Below are 17593 nucleotides of genomic sequence, written 5' to 3'. Positions count from 1 at the left end.
TTCTCATGAACAGAGAAGTAGCACTTGTGGACATAATCTGAACATACTTTTTGATTCATATTCACTTGAAGCAGTTATCCTAAGTGACTGACATAAGTAACTAAAAGTACTTTTAAGGAAAAGGTTAGAAATAATGGAAGAGTCTTAAAAAGCGGATTATCCTGTATAAACTGTTAAGTGTCTGGCTTGAAACATTCACTTCAGTTTGAACTGAGACAAGAAAGGAGAATAATTAGGCGTTTCAGACAGCTGATAACAAATGAATTTGAAAAGTGTAAACAGTAGGTAGAAAGACTTATGTTCAGTGCACATTTTTTCCAATCATAAAGCACAGCCCCAAAACAAGCTTTTTAAATTTTTTTTTTTTCAGCGAGTGACCCCATCAGCACACCTCATGTTTTCAGCTGCCATTGTTCTCAATGTAACTGACACAATTTTCTGACACTCTATTTACTGCTGGATGAAGTGGCCATTTAAGTCTGTATAAATCAAACAGTTTGGACAAAGCTGGCAGTATTTATAATGTCAGGATGAGCAGATGTTTCAAATTTGCCCTCATTTCCATATATATTCTGTTTGAACATGCCCTTGCCTATGTAAATGAAAGAGGCATTCGACTCCACTATTGCTTTAAATTCATTTCTATTCAAGTAATTGGACTGAAGATTTTAAATGGTTATAATTTCCATGGTAGCATTTCGGGAGCTTTTGAGTTAAATTAATTTTTAGGGCCTGCCTACATCAGGAGGTCCTTGTGTCTGTGATTAACATCCATGCACCTTTAAGCAGCTCTAAATAAGAAAAGATATTTATTCATACAAATTTCAGGCATACGTTGAATGTAAATGGTCAAATTGTAGTTCAAGAATTCTTTTTAATAAGGTAGTTAATCTTAGAAAGTCAAGTAATTAAAAAGAAAAAAAACCTCTTTACAGAGCTACACGATTCCACTCTATGAATGTGCACTTAATTTAGCTTCATTTAGGTTAAGGATGAGAATTGGGACATTATGTATATCTATAGAGTACATAACAACTGGTATAAAATAACAGCAGCACTTGGGATATCAGCAAATTGTCTCAAATAGGACAATGACTCCATGCTTTTGATTCAGGGTAATTTGTTTCATCTCCTTCAGAACCTCCACATTTTGTTGTGAAACCCCGTGACCAGGTTGTTGCATTGGGACGAACTGTAACTTTCCAGTGTGAAGCAACTGGAAATCCTCAACCAGCTATCTTCTGGAGGAGAGAGGGGAGTCAGGTATGACCTTGTTCTAATATTTCAATCAGTAAAGATGAGTGCCAGATATATAACAAAAAGCAACAAATTATTTAGTCACATATCTGTCGCTTTAAGAGAACTGAGAAATCTCTGAGTGACCTAATCATTTCAGCAATAAAAGAGAAGACAAAATTTCCTACCTTGTTTTAATTCTCAAATTTTCCCTGCCTAGTTTTGGTACAGAGAGTGGTATGTAGAATAGTAATTGTTTTATTGTATAAAATTTACCTTTATTTCCAATTCAGCCACATTTTTTTAAAAACTACTTTTTTCTCAACTTAATTACTTATAACTTTTTATTATTCAGAGATTTGTAATTATATGTTAAAAGAGATTTACACACATTTAAAACAAAGATGATAATTAGTCAGTGCAATTTTTCTGAAAGCACCAGGAATCTGAAGTGTCTTCTTTGCTTCTTTATGTTTTATCTATCATATATCTATCAATTAAAAATTCATCAAACTATATGAAAGTCTCTTTAACATAGATGTCATATTGGATATAGTTCAGTATATTCTAATTCTTTGAAAACTGTAATATGTGGTCACCATTTGCTATCAAGTCCTACTCTCTATATATTTTTATAAACCAGAATTTTCTATATATATTGAAGCTAGAATATAGAGATCTGTGGTCTTAAAAATTAAGTTCACTATTAGGCTTCAGCTTATTAAAAAGGGAATTTTGAAACACTTTCACTTTAAAAATAATAGGAAACTTTAAAATAGTTTTTTTTTTAGATTTTTTTAAACATCTTTATTGGAGTATAATTGCTTTACAATGATGTGTTAGTTTCTACTGTATGACAAAGTGAATCAGCTATATGTATACATATATCCCCATATCTCCTCCCTCTTGCGTCTCCCTCCCACCCTCCCTATCCCACCCCTCTAGGTGGACACAAAGCACCGAGCTGATCTCCCTGTGCTATGCGGCTGCTTCCCACTAGTTATCTATTTTGCATTTGGTAGTGTATATATGTCCATGCCACTCTCTCACTTCGTCCCAGCTTATGCTTCCCCGTCCCTGTGTCCTCAAGTCCATTCTCCACGTCTGCATCCTTATTCCTGTCCTGCCCCTAGGTTCTTCAGAACCATTTTTTTCTTTTTTAGATTCCATATATATGTGTTAGCATACGATATTTATTTTTCTCTTTTTGACTTACTTCACTCTGTATGACAGTCTCTAGGTCCATCCACCTCACTACAAATAACTCAATTTCTTTTCTTTTTATGGCTGAGTAATATTCTATTATATATACGTGCCACATCTTTATCCATTCATCTGTTGATGGACACTTAGGTTGCTTCCATGTCCTGGCTATTGTAAAAAGTGCTGCAATGACCATTGTGTACATGACTCTTTTTGAATTATGGTTTTTTCAGGGTATATGCCCAGTAGTGGGATTGCTGGGTCATATGGTAGTTCTATTTTTAGTTTTTTAAGGAACCTCCATACTGTTCTCCATAGTGGCTGTATCAATTTACATTCCCACCAGCAGTGCAAGAGGGTTCCCTTTTCTCCACACCCTCTCCAGCATTTATTGTTTGTAGATTTTTTGATGATGGCCAAAACACAATTTTTTTCTTATCTCTTAGTGACTTCAGTTCTTCAGTAAATGGACACATTTCCCTTTACTTGTTTCTGAAACTTGTAAAACAACATTCTCATTCATTTTTGATACAGTTATTCCTAACCTCTTTTAGTTTTTGCTTAAATCAACCTTGGGTGTGTTGCTTTATGATCTTGCTTCTACTATGTTCATACAAATAACACACAGGTAGTTTACTGACTGCACTCACTAATCATTTGTATGCAATGCCATCAAGTTCACTATAATTTTCACTTTGGTAGGCAAATATCAACTTGACTATTGTACAGAGGCTGTCATTTAAGTTCTAATACCTCAGTTGGTTCTAATACATTTCATTTGGCCTCAAAGGACTAAATTTGCTGACAGCAAATTAAAGACAAGAAAAAAAAATATTTTAGTAGAACAGGAAAAATTGAAAGTGTATTATATAAGAATATCAAGTAGCGATAATAGTAAATCCACTAGCAGTTCTTCTTAGTAGAGTAATATTTAAATGATTCACTTAGTTATTTAAATAAATTATTCATTGTCACCTAAAATCTGTATCAAACTTTGAAATAATTTTGATTTGGTTTGGTTTGATTTAATGATATAACTCACTGTTACCTAAAATTTTGTCATTGGACACATTTCCATGCAATAGTAGTTAAGCCTTTGTAAATGACAAATGTTAAAAGGCACCTAAACTTTTAAAAAGTAGCAAATTTATTTGATTAGAAGAAATGTTGATATTCTTTATTTCATGAAAAACAATGACATGATATGTTTTTTACATGAAATATGCACTCTCTCCAATGAGCATATTTTGATTCATAGAGAGAAATTTGTACCACAGAATAACATCACATTTTGTTTTGAGTTTGTTTTTAAGATAACTTTCTGCAAAAATAAAACTCCATCAGGAATTCTTAAATTCAGTATTTGATTAAAAATTTATAATAGATGTGCCCACCATTTAACCAGAAAAACAAGAAACTGTTAACAATTTGATAGATTAGTGAACTTTTATAATGGACAGGTAACATAGTTATAATGGTGCCTAAATGATATTCTTAAACTTAATTTGTCAGCAAGTGTTTAAATTTTAATGTTATTTTTATACATGAAAAGATTTAGAGTTTAGAATCCTAATAGGCACATCTATGTGAAACAAAGCTTTTGACTTTGTTTTGGTTAAATATGTAAAACTTTTAATTCTAATGGTATCTAACATCCTTTTATATCTAGTATTGTTTGAAACTGAAATTATAAAGGCATATATCCATATTTAGAATTCATTTAAATTTTCAAATAGCCCTATTTAAGGCTAGATCATTAAACCTTGTGCATTTATATGTTTATGTGTGTGCACATCTATATCTGGGTATGTGTTAGAGGATATTTAGCTTATTTGCATATACAAGTATGTGTGTTTGTGTGTGTGTAAATGTTTATACATCTATTTGTAGATATATGTATGTATGTATGCCAACATGTTGGAAACTAGCAACTAACCTATTGTTATTCTTTCCTCCCAAATTCTGGGTTCTAGAATCTGCTTTTCTCATATCAGCCACCACAGTCATCCAGCCGTTTTTCAGTCTCCCAGACTGGTGACCTCACTATTACTAATGTCCAGCGATCTGATGTTGGTTATTATATCTGCCAGACTTTAAATGTTGCTGGAAGTATCATCACAAAAGCATATTTGGAAGTTACCGATGGTAAAGTAGAACATTTTATTTCAAAATGTCCAAGTTTGGCTTAGGGTCTAAAGAGAGTGCCAGTAAATGCATTTATTTTCAACTTTCTATCCTTTCTTATAGCGATTTTGGTGTAATGTGAAAAGGATGAAGATACAGTGATTAAATGTAAAATCATTCTTATTTTAACTTGGCTATACTATAAACTTCTAGCATCAAATTACATTCATAAAAGCCTAGCAATTATACAAGGAAAGTTTACACTGAGTAGTTGTACGTAGGACTCTCCATGTTTTGGAAAATACGAAGTTATTGTAAAATCCCTTAGTGTAAAATATCATCCTTTTTCTTTCCTCCATACTAAGGAGATAAGATGAATTGTTGACAAATCCAACTCACAATTCATGATGAGTAAGTTTTTCTTAGTAATGTGGTTTTGTTCTATTTATCAACTCTTCTAAGCATGATTAATTAATGCCAAATACATCATAAAAACGCAGTAATGGAGAAAATCTCCAAACCATAAGATGGAGAGTAGTAAGAAGAAAAGAAACTATAAGTAAGCATGTAAATATATTAAAAATATATACATATGTGTATATAACAGGTTTCCCTGCTCTCCGAAAGTAGAGCATTCCTATGAAACCTTTTGTAAGCCAAAGAAATGGCATCAAGTGAAGAAGCAATTTCCTCTTTTCATAAAAATGAAAATCCACTTCAGATTTATTTTGATTAGTGGGCACATGTACTAATGTAGGTCTTTCATAAAAACAAAGTGACTTAAAATGAACTTTCAAACAATGCACAGTACCTATATACACATATGTATATATACATATATACATAAAATAAACATATATACATTCTTTTTGTTGCTGTATAGTATTCCATTGTATAAATAGCTCACAATTTATTTATGGACCCTTTATTGATGGGTTGTTTTCAGTTTAGGGCTTTTATTAATAAAGCTAAATATTTCTGTATAAGTCTATGGGTGGGCATGTGCACTCAGTTATCTTGTTTGCCTTTTGGTGGATGCATATACTCATTTCTCTCTCTCATTTGTTTTTTTTTCTTCATTTTCTCATGTATTCCAGATACAAGTCTTTTTCCGATATATGTGTTATAAATATTTCTTCCCAGTCATTCTATTAATGGTGATTTTTTTTTTTTTTTTTTTTTTTGCCGTACGCGGGCCTCTCACTGTTGTGGCCTCTCCCGTTGTGGAGCACAGGCTCTGGACGCGCAGGCTCAGCAGCCATGGCTCACGGGCCTAGCCGCTCCGTGGCATGTGGGATCTTCCTGGACCGGGGCACGAACCCGTGTCCCCTGCATCGGCAGGCGGACTCTCAACCACTGCGCCGCCAGGAAAACCCTCTTAATGATGATTTTAAGGCTTAAGTAACTGATTTTAATGAGGACCAATGTATTATTTTTTCTTTTATATGTGGTGCTTTTAGTTCCCTAATCTACCTTGAGACTGAGGATATTCTCCTGTGTTTTTTCTGGAATCTTTATTGTCTGTACTTTTGAGATTTAAATTTTTAATCTATCTTGAATTAATTTTTGTGTATAGTGTAAAATAAGGGTCAAAATTCCTTTTCTTCCCTTATATGGATACTAATTGTTTCAGCATCACTTATGAAAAGACAGTCCTTTCCCCACTGAATTGCAGTGGCATCTTAATCATAATTCAAATGAGCATACAGGCAGTGGCCTACTTCTGTTCTCTCTATTATATTCCATTAATCTATTTATGCAAGTATGTATGGTCTTAATTATTATAGCTTTATAGTAAGTCTTACACACTGGTAGTGTAAGTCTCCAACTTTGTTTTTCTTGTTTTGGGTTGGCTATTAGAGGTCCTCTACATTTTTTTATAAATTTTAAAATCAACTTTTCAATTTCCATACACATAGTATACACACACACACACACACACACATTTTAACATCCTAAACAAACAAAAAAAATCAGAGTTTTAATTTTGATTCCACTTAAATTATTGAACAATTTAAGGAGAATTAACATCTTAACAATCTGAGTCTTCCAATTTAGGGAATTTATCTGTCCAATCAAGTTAAATATATACCCAGTATCCACCAAGGTCTGACACATGGTAGACTCTCAATGGATATTTTTTGAACAAGTGAATGAAACAAAGAAGGAAGGAATGAAGAGCTAGCTGTTGGTTAAGTCAGAATTCAAAATTAAGATTGTCTCACTCAAAAGTCTACACTCTTAACACTATCTATGATATATATTATGTATCTACTGCCCTACTACATTAGAATGACCTAAAATGTTTTTACAGTTTCTTACATACATTAGAGCTATTAAGTGATGATTGTGAAGACCATGTAATGAATATAATGATTAATATAATCAATATATAGAAAAAGTAGAACATAGATTTGCATATATGTTTATGACTGCAACTTTATAAAGCAACTTGTATGTAAGGATATACATTTAAAAAGGCCAAAGAAAACTGTAATAAAATATTTTCAAATATCTATTATTATTCTCATAATTGAAAGCAAAACTTTCTAGGTGCCTTTTGACATGGCCTTATCGTGAATGGTTACATTTGTGAGCATAGATCAAGCATGTCAACTTTTGCTAAACTAAAATGAAAACAAAACTCCTAAATTTGTGGATTTGGGGTTCATCCCCGATAGCCAATTCACTTCTAAAAGTTTCATCTTACAGTCTCTGGGGAGATTTAAGGTGGTTTTGTGTTTGCTGTGGTGGTACTGTATTTTTAGTTTTGTTTTCTTTATTTTGGAGTCCATCAATATTGTACAAACAACTTACAACTATGGACTCATTCTTCATAGGTAAACTGTACTTACTGTGAGTGCTGATAATATCAGTATTTACATATTACCAAATCAAGTCGAAGAGAGGTAATAGGCAGAGTATTTTCTGGAAACTATTTGACTTTAGCTTCTCGACTTTCTTTCTTTACTGTTTGCAAACAGAACAAAGGCAAAGGCAGAATAAAACATGAGACACAGAATATGGTAGAGTAGCAGTTGTCTTTGAATGTTGTTTTTCTGTAGCTGAGGCCTACCCCAAATCCTGTTTGACACAGGAACATAGAAATTCATATAACCTATTTAATTGAAAATGTTTCTTCTCTTAATTACTAGAAAGTAAGAAGTAGTTAGTGATGATTAAATGATGTATAAAATCTAAAATCACTTGCATTAATCTCTCAAAAGTGATTGATATACAGTGGAAAGAGCATTAACTTTCTAATTACTAGCTATTTGCCAATGACTAACTCTTTGATTTGGACGAGTCACGTGAACTTTCAATGTTTCAGCTCCCTAATTGCTGAAATGAGGTAACAGTTTACAGCCTAACTCATAGGTGTTGAGATATGTTTACAAACTGATGGCAATTGTGATATATGACTCTGATGTTTGCTGGTTTTTAGATGTGAATTTTACATACTTAAACCAGTCAGTGTGTGTGTTATTCTGTATTCTTTTTCACTTAAAATTATTTTATGAATATTTTATATGTATTAACATAGATTTTATGATTATTATTCTTGAGGTGACAAAAAATATTACTTCTGATGAAATACCCTCATTTCTTAGGGTCTTTAAATCTTTCATTGAACATGTGGAAAACTAGGTAAACTTTTCTAAACCCTGCTCTAATAGGGTTATATCATCTGTTACACTCCTCATATCTGTACCACTACCACCACCATCACCACTATACTGATATTTATAATAAGAAATTTTTTTTATTGGAGTATAATTGCTTTACAATGTTGTGTTAGTTTCTGCTGTACAATGCAGTGAATCAGCTATATGTATACCTATACCCGCTCCCTCTCGGACCTCCCTCCCACCCCTCCCATCCCGCCCATCTAGGTCATCACAGAGCACCGAGCTGGGCATCCTGTGCTTTATAACATGTTCCCACTAGCTATCTGTTTTACACATGGTAGTGCATATATGTCAATCCTAATCTCCCAATTTGTCCCACCCTCCCCTTCCCCCGCTGTGTCCACATGTCCGTTCTCTACATCTACGTTTCTATTCCTGCCCTGCAAATAGGTTCATCTGTACCATTCTTCTAGATCCCACATATATGTGTTGTTATATGATATTTGTTTTTCTCTTTCTAGCTTACTTCACTCTGTATGACAGACTGTAGGTCCATCCACATATCTACAAATGACCCAATTTCGTTCCTTTTTATGGCTGAGTAATATTCTATTGTATATATGTACCGCATCTTCTTTATCCATTCATCTGTCGTTGGACACCTAGGTTGTTTCCATGTCCTGGCTTTTGTAAAGTTATTCAATGCCTCCTTTGTGCCAAGCATTATGCTAAGAACTTTAAACAGTTCAATAATTTCAAATCTGACTTCTTATTTTACAGATGAGGAAACTGAGGCAGAGAATGGTAAAAAGATATACCCAGATCCTTCAGATACTAAGTAGCAGAACTGAGATTTAAAACAAAAGTTTGACACTACCAAATGTAAAATGTATAGCTGGTGGGAAGCAGCCGCATGGCACAGGGACATCAGCTCGGTGCTTTGTGTCCACCTAGAGGGGTGGGATAGGGAGGGTGGGAGGGAGACGCAGGAGGGAGGAGATATAGGGATATATGTATACATATAGCTGATGCACTTTGTTATACAGCAGAAACTAACACCATTGTGAAGCAATTATACTCCAAGAAAGTTGTTAAAAATAAAACAGAAAAACAAAAATAAAAGTTTGCACTGTCCAGTATGGTAGGCACTTGCCACATGAGGCTATTTAAATTTGAATCAAAATTACTTAAAATTAAGTAAAGCTACACATCCAGTTCCTCAGTCACACCAGCCACACTCAGGTGCTCAGTAGCATTTGAAGCTCTTGGCTTCTGTACTGGAGAGCACAAATACGGAACATTTTCTTTTTACAGTGCTACGTCCTTCTGATTACAAAGTCCATGCACTTACTTTCTTTAAATCATATTTCTGTGTCTTACACATCCTATTTTATTACCTGATAATTCATTTTAATAATCCAAATGTGAGCTATTAGACTCTATTTGAAGTTTTTCTCATAAATCCTAAACTTAGTGTTGACTGCTAAATGTACTACGCATTTTAATTTGTGTAACTTTGAACATTTCATCAGTATTTTATTCTAATCTGTGACAACACCAAAATGTTTCATTGTCTTTACCTAAAAACATAAAATTGCTTTAATGAACTTTTTTACCTCTGATTTACATATTACTATTTTACAGAAAAGGATCGTGATATCACAATTCATATAATTGTCTAGCTTTTTGCAATTAGCAAAGTACATGGAATATTTGTTATTCCATTTATATCTTCATAGCGATCCCCTGAGCTGGTTAGAGCAAGTATTATTATCCTCATGTTACAGGTAAAAAACCGAGGCTTAGATAATTTAAGGAACTTGCCTAAAGACACATGACAGATGGTGTAGCCTGATAATCAACCCTGCTTCTCTTTTCTTGCTTTATTTTTGTAAAATACCCAGTGTAAACCAGGGAGAAATCAATAACAGAGAAACAACATCATTAAACTGGGTTAGGATAGGATAAGGAAGTGAGGATGACGCTAAATATGATGCAAATATCAAAGAACTGTAAAGATATAGAAAGTTGAATAAATCCCCGGATATTGGATTGTTTCTAAATATAACAAGACTACGAAATGTAAACCACTCTGTTACTGGACTTTATTATAATCAGTTATAAAGAAACCCTCTGTTACTAATTCAATTAATAACTGGAAATAAATATTCATTCATTCTTATAATCAAGGGAACACAGGTGGTAGAGTCTTATAAAAACCCCAGTGCACTAAAACACTTATCATTATTTTTTCATACTTACCAGGAGGGGCCTCTAATTTGATTTGAGCCAAAATCAACAGATAATGTAGAAGAGATTAAACGATTCTAAGCAAAGGAATTATTGGCTTATATGTTTCATCCGTGGAGTATCTGAAACACTCCTGCCAAGTTTCAAACTCCAGCCTTCTAATATACCTCCACGGTATTAACAGATTTCACACCAGCAACCAAAGATGGAAGAGAATTGGAAGGGTGGAGTGAAAATGCACAGTTGCTGATTTCACTTTCTTGTTTTTCTTAGATTGAATGCCCAAAACTAATAATTATTGCATGATAAATGAGGAACAAATTGAAGTGTGACTCCAGCTTGTGAGAAATCTTTGGTGCATAAAACTTTGAACATGACACATCCAGCTTTGCAAATGGTTGCATCCAAAATTTAGTCACTCTGGCAACCAGTTTTGTTTAATCAGGCAATTTCTTAGAGTTGTCTTTTGAATATTTGTGACTTAAAATATTTTAAACTAATATTCAGAATTTTAAAGTTTATTAATGAAAAATGGACTTTATTTTTAATGTTTATTCATTTAAAAAACTATCTATGGAACTTCACCTAAATTGCCTATGTCAGGAGATCAGAACATCTCTCTAATGCAGGATTTATACTAGTTCCACTACAGTTGTTTTGGATTTTTCCCTAAATTTATGACTTTATTATCTCAGATAAAGTTTTTAGGTTTTAGATTTTTTCATATAATAAGAGTAATTTTATTTATATGTTATAAAAATGCCTTCCATTGTTTTCTTCCATGGGACATTAAAACTGTTAAGGTGATAGATTTAGCGAAAGTGCCTTCCCATTCCTATAATTCTGATATGGAAGTGTGTTGTATCCTGGGTTAGGATATCCACTTCAATTATATTTTTGGATTAGCTTACCAAGAATATTTTTAGACAGTTTTCCAGTTTCTCTGAATTCACTATGTACTCTTTTAATAGAAAAAATTCCAAGATAAAAAGAGCTCAGTCATATTGATTGATCAGTTATCAAAGTCCAAAGCACATTTTTGAATCCAAAATTGTCAAGCATGCTGGTATGATACCATCATTCTTTCTGTTGGACTCAGAAAGATTATCAAGTTGGTTTTGGGTCATTTATGAAAATCTGTCTTATACGTTTCCTTGGGGTAAATGGGTTTTTTGTCGTTTTGTGTTTTACATATTTTAAAGTTTAAAAAGCACAGTATTCCACTTCTCTCCACTATACATTTCCTTCACCATCCACAATCCTTATTTAGCCTCTGAACTCTTAAGTTAAGTAGGTCCCTTGACAATGCAGCAAGCCTAGTCGGTGGTTGGTCATTTGAAAGGAGCACATTTTAATATTCTGAATCAGTGCATCATAGAAATGCATTCTGAATAATGCATGTCTCCTACTTTAATTACTTGTTTAATTAGTTTGTTTCAAAGCCTAGAGCAACTGCTGTTGTTCGGATGATTAGAAAATTGCTTCCAGTTGCAGAAATCTATTTCCTGTTGTTTGTTCTGGCAGTGATCGCAGACCGGCCTCCCCCAGTCATTCGACAGGGTCCTGTGAATCAGACTGTAGCAGTGGATGGTACTTTAGTGCTCAGCTGTGTGGCCACAGGCAGTCCAGTGCCCACAATTCTGTGGAGAAAGGATGGAGTCCTTGTTTCAACCCAAGATTCTCGAATCAAACAGCTGGAGACCGGAGTACTACAGATCCGATATGCTAAGGTAACTTGAAATGACACCCTGGGTTTCCCATTTTGTTCCACTTTGGTTTTGCCTCCAGCAACTAGTGTTGAAGTCTCAAATTTTAGAATCAATGAAATGTTAATAACAGTATTAATATATTTTTAATTTGATGCGTTGTTCTTTCAGACATTTCACTGTGTATATTAAAGATGATTTGACTCATAATTTAGCCCATGGCAAGTAGTTTAAGGTTTTATATGGAGGAGAAAAGGATGAGGATTTATGGGAGATAAAAATACCTTCCAAGTGGTGATGTGATGCATTCATTCCATAAAGCATTTTTCAAAGATACCTTCCAGTATCATATTATGTGCCGTGTACTTGAAGAGTTCTTTTATTGTGAATATTTGGTTCAGAATTTTGCAATTACAGAATACTCTGCATGCAAACAATAAAGCAATGTACACATTGAATGTACATTTCAAATCAGAATATTAAATGATGAAAGCCCACAGGTTTGTGGGAACAATTTAGGGATTTACCTTCCCAGGGCATCACATCCCATACCTGTTCTTTCAGGATTGTGTTCTTTCGCTTTGATTTTTCTTTTCATTTTAGATCAAGATCAGACAAGCTCATGAGGCATATGAAAGAATAGCCTTGACAGCAATAAACATAAATTTCGATTGCTTTATTGCCTATTATGGGCGGCTTCTTTGGAGCTTTGGATCAACATAGCAGTTCATTTTATGTGCCACGAAAGTTAATATGTTGTACTTTTATGTGACAATGATTGTGACTTTGTTATTACAATTGCCAGAGCAAGATGACAGCATTTTTGTTTTATCCAACATTATTTGATGATAAAATTATTACCTTAGGCAGAGGTATATGGGTTCATTATGGTACTGATGATTTTAACGTTGAACATGTGACCTGTGTTTGTTTTCTGGCAGTCAGTCTTTCAAAGGAAGAGAAAGCATCATTCCAGCTGGAGTTTGACTTTATACTTACGAAACTGCCTTAAGTTACAGGTTAAAAAAATAAAATGAGAAAAAAGAGTGAATGCTTTAAGAAGAAATCATTTTGTGTCTATCCATTTTCTATAAATATTTGTTTATCTCTGATATCCATATGGGTGTAACTCACATAATATATGAAATAGCAAGAATAGTCACTGGCTAAATTTTATTAGCCCTATTACATGACTTATTAAATATAAAGCTATAAATTAGTAATAAAGATTAACCCTTTGAAATTAAAGTTATATAGCTCATTGTTTACTGCACGACACAGAAAATGGTGATGTTAATGCACTTAAATATTATATTTTTATTATACAGTTAGAATAACATTTTTGTCTTCTGTCTTCATGCAATATTTTACTTCACGTTCAATAAAAACAAATTAAGAGGCAGTTTCTGGTTAGTGCTTTTTAATGCAAGTTATCCATATTCATGGACCATATACAAAACTATAATTGCTTTTTCAGCCCAGTGAGCTCTTGATTGTTCCAAATATTTATTTTGCATCTGTCTTCTCAGCTGGGTGACACTGGTCGGTACACCTGCATTGCATCAACCCCCAGCGGTGAAGCAACATGGAGTGCTTACATTGAAGTCCAAGGTAAATTCAATAGTATTTTACCTTAAAATAAAGCTTTTGTTTACTCACTGGTAAAAAGATGAAGAGCATGTCTTGATGCTTGAGTAGGTGGATGGGTATGATATCTACATTTATGTGCTTATCTGCGTAAGCATCTTTCATCTTTTTCTTCTTTGTTAGAATTTGGAGTTCCAGTTCAGCCTCCAAGACCCACCGACCCAAATTTAATCCCTAGTGCCCCCTCAAAACCTGAAGTTACAGATGTCAGCCGAAATACAGTAACGTTGTCATGGCAACCAAATTTGAATTCAGGTGCAACTCCAACATCTTATATTATAGAAGCCTTCAGGTAGAGTGAAGACGATGTTTCCTAGTTGTTCTCTCTTTTGATTTACCATTAAATATGCATGTTCTAACTTGTGTATCTATCCTTAGCCATGCATCTGGCAGCAGCTGGCAGACCGTAGCAGAGAATGTGAAAACAGAAACATTTGCCATTAAAGGACTCAAACCTAATGCAATTTACCTTTTCCTTGTGAGGGCAGCAAATGCATATGGGATTAGTGATCCAAGCCAGATATCAGACCCAGTGAAAACACAAGGTAAATATTGATTTACTCAGCCTTGAGACATCTACTTATCTTTAGATGTTATAATTTTACAAGTAACTCATTTGTACTACATGCTAGGATTGTATATTTAACATAGATCTATTATCCAAGTTGCTCAATTAATTTTTAATACACAGTGTCTGCATACTTTCTTATTTTCTGGATTAAGCACTCCAAGACAAGATGAATAACAGAGAAATGTTTCTCATTTTATAAATCACAAATCCAATGAGCAAAAATATTATGTGAATATTTTTGTATTATTTTCAATTTTTTGATTTTTAAATATGACTATATGTGGGTGTAAAATTTTAATCACATAATTGTATTTAAAATTGAGTAAATTTTATGTATGTTGAGATTAATACTCATGACCTCCTGGATGAGTTTTGAACATTGCAACCATTGCAAAAATAATTTAGGTCTGTATGTTGTTTCGCCTATCTTTCATTGCCAATTATGTGAACCATGATATATTAAACTTTTAAATGGAAATCATGTATATTTTCGTCAAAGCTGGGTTAAAGAAACAGATAAAAGGAAAAATGAACATGTTGAAGCTGCTTCTAAAAACATTTGAAATTGGAAATTTTTTCACTTGGACCACATTCTGGATACACTGCTTTTTATTGTCTTTCATGAATAGGAATTATTATTATTATTTGTGTGTGTGTGTGTGTGTGTGTGTGTGTGTGTGTGTGTGTGGTACGCGGGCCTCTCACTGTCGTGGCCTCTCCCGTTGAGGAGCACAGGCTCCGGACGTGCAGGCTCAGCGGCCATGGCTCACGGGCCCAGCCGCTCCACAGCATGTGGGATCTTCCCGGACTGGGGCACAAACCTGTGTCCCCTGCATCGGCAGGTGGACTCTCAACCACTGCGCCACCAGGGAAGCCCAGGAATTATTTTTAGCTTTCAACAGATTATTATCTCCTACCCACCCTCTTGCTCCTCCTGTTATTTTAATGTTTTAATAGTAGTAAAATTTATATATTAAAAAAAAGATGAATTTGAATCAACCTTTACCTTTTTTTAAACTTATTGTCATCACAATTAAAATATACTTTATTAATATAAGATTAATAAAGAAAGGTAATTCTAGATGGTAGGAATTAGAAATATAAAATTCTTTTCTCAACATGCCAAGGAATCATAATGTCTCTATCTTAATTCGTATATTTCCAAAGGAAAAATGGAAACTTAGTTACAGTGACAGAAACAAATAGCACACAAAAGTACTGAAAGATTTAAATTACTTTTTCCTGGTTTGGGAGAGGGTCTGCCAGCCATGTTGCATGTTTTGTCTTCTCCAGTGAGTATATAAGCATTCTTTTGGGAAGGACTTTTTGTTTCAGAATTCACTGAGAGAGCAAACTGAGTGTAGAACATGCCCATGTCTGTTTCTTGCTGTGTGAAATCAACACACCCAAATGCATATATTTGCTATTATGAGTCACTTCACCAGTAGCTTTAATATTCTTGGAGCCTGCCTTAAGGCAGTTTGAGGTTTTCAATATTAGATACGCATTTGTAAAGAATGCAGAAACTATGACATCTGTAAAGTGAACTTAAACTTTTGTCCCCAGTACAGTGGCCTCTACCCAGTAGACCTTAGGAAAAGTTTTTCATTAACTGCAGTTCTGTCATATACTCATATGAATGATTTTGTAAAATATATCCTCAACTCTTAAGCGAGGAGGTAGTCAACATTTTATCTGTGAGTTAATTTAAGTTTTTTTTTAATTTTAATCAACTTACCTTTATACATGATAGCTAGTAGAACAACTTAAAGGAAACAAACCCATGTCAGCTGGAAAACTGGAAACATAGTGAAACAGGCATACAATTGTGAAATCAAAGAATTTTTCATCTCAGCTCTTCAACCTACTAGCAAGTTAGTATGTTCCCTGAGCATCGGTTCCCTCATCTATATAATGGGGCTAAAAATCCCTACTCCACAAGATTGGACAAGGATTATTAAATTAGCCAATTTATGAATATACAGGGCTCATACTTCTTTTATATTATATGCCATAAGACTGTCATTGGGCTTGTATTTCTTTCACTGTCTGGACTAAAAACAGAGGAAGTTCATAAAATTTGAGAAACACAGCTAGTGTGCTGAATGAGAAAACCAGAATTAAATGTATCTCGACAGTCTGGAATGATGGGTCAGCACTAACAAGATTAAAATTAATGGAGCAAATTTAAAAGTCTGGTACTTGAACTGAGGTTTAAAAAATTAGCTGTAGAAGAATAGGCTGAGGATACTGGGCTTAAAAAGAGAGTACATGTGAGTGTGTGTCAGGTGTGTCAGGATGACTTCAGTGTTGGAAGTCAATTAGCACACCTACCTGAGCCAACAGAGTGAGTAGTTGTCAAAGAAACAAATCTAGTCTTAGCAGAATTATATGCAGATCAAAATCTGAGCTGGTCAGATCACGAAGGGAGTAATGTGTCTTGTTTTGAGCACTGCATTTTCAGGTAGACTTTTAAGAGGAAGACAGTGAGGATGGTTGGTGAGGCTGCACTAAAGGCTGAAAACCACATCATTGGAAAAGAAATCCAAAGACTTGGCACATTTAACCCCCAAAATAACAACGTTAGACTGGGCTTGACTTCTTCTTCCTTAACATTTTAAGAGTAAGATATGCTTATTCTAACTCCAGGCACCAAAACAAGCCAATGAGTGGAAGTTAACATTGAGGCAGATTTCATCGTCTAGTTCTTAGACTGCTTTTGAGACACACCGAAGCCGAGCTGAGTCAGGCCATAACAGGAGCCTGGGGAAGAACCTGGGAAAATCCAGTTGAAGGGTACAGAACGTGTAAGCAGTTAGGAGAAGAGCCAGGGGTAGAGGGAATTCAGGAAAGACTTGTTGGAAGTTGATTCACAAGGGAGCAGGCATAATTTCTTTAATTACTTCTGCAGCATGGCTGCAAAAAAAGTCTTCCCCAAGTAGACAATTCTATGAATGAGCTGGGTCTTAAAGTTGCACAGATCCAGGGCATGGTTTCCTGTTCAGGAGTCAGGTAAACCTAGGTCGCAGTTGGAGTTGGAGCCCTGTCCCAGTGTAATCAAAATGTGCTTTCCCAAATACAAGATTTGATAATGCAAGGAAGATGACATGAGCACCTAGCAAGTGGGAGTGGGCTGGGGGGTAGACATTGCTGAGATGGGGGTAGTTGTTGCCACTGTTACTACTATTCTTTATCCATGTTCTGTCCACACAGCATTCTTGAGCCCT

General features: G+C 34.5%; 1 protein-coding gene across 1 annotated transcript in view; it reads left to right on the top strand.

The window, feature by feature from the left end:
* Positions 1-17593, top strand: part of ROBO1 (roundabout guidance receptor 1) — a 390378-nt gene that overhangs the window by 304562 nt on the left and 68223 nt on the right. The window contains exons 8-13 of the mRNA XM_022579460.3: positions 1139-1263; positions 4413-4584; positions 11967-12172; positions 13678-13759; positions 13919-14087; positions 14174-14340. Of these exons, the coding sequence (XP_022435168.1) occupies positions 1139-1263; positions 4413-4584; positions 11967-12172; positions 13678-13759; positions 13919-14087; positions 14174-14340 (921 nt within the window). The remainder of the gene's footprint in view (positions 1-1138; positions 1264-4412; positions 4585-11966; positions 12173-13677; positions 13760-13918; positions 14088-14173; positions 14341-17593) is intronic.

This window comes from Delphinapterus leucas, chromosome 4 (genome assembly GCF_059928025.1).
Source record: "Delphinapterus leucas isolate spDelLeu-1000000601 "Yukka" chromosome 4, BTC_Dleu_Yukka2, whole genome shotgun sequence".
In the NCBI taxonomy this organism is placed as follows: domain Eukaryota; kingdom Metazoa; phylum Chordata; class Mammalia; order Artiodactyla; family Monodontidae; genus Delphinapterus; species Delphinapterus leucas.
The sequence above is the reverse complement of the archived record's forward strand: the minus strand, read 5'-3'. Positions and strand labels throughout refer to the sequence as shown.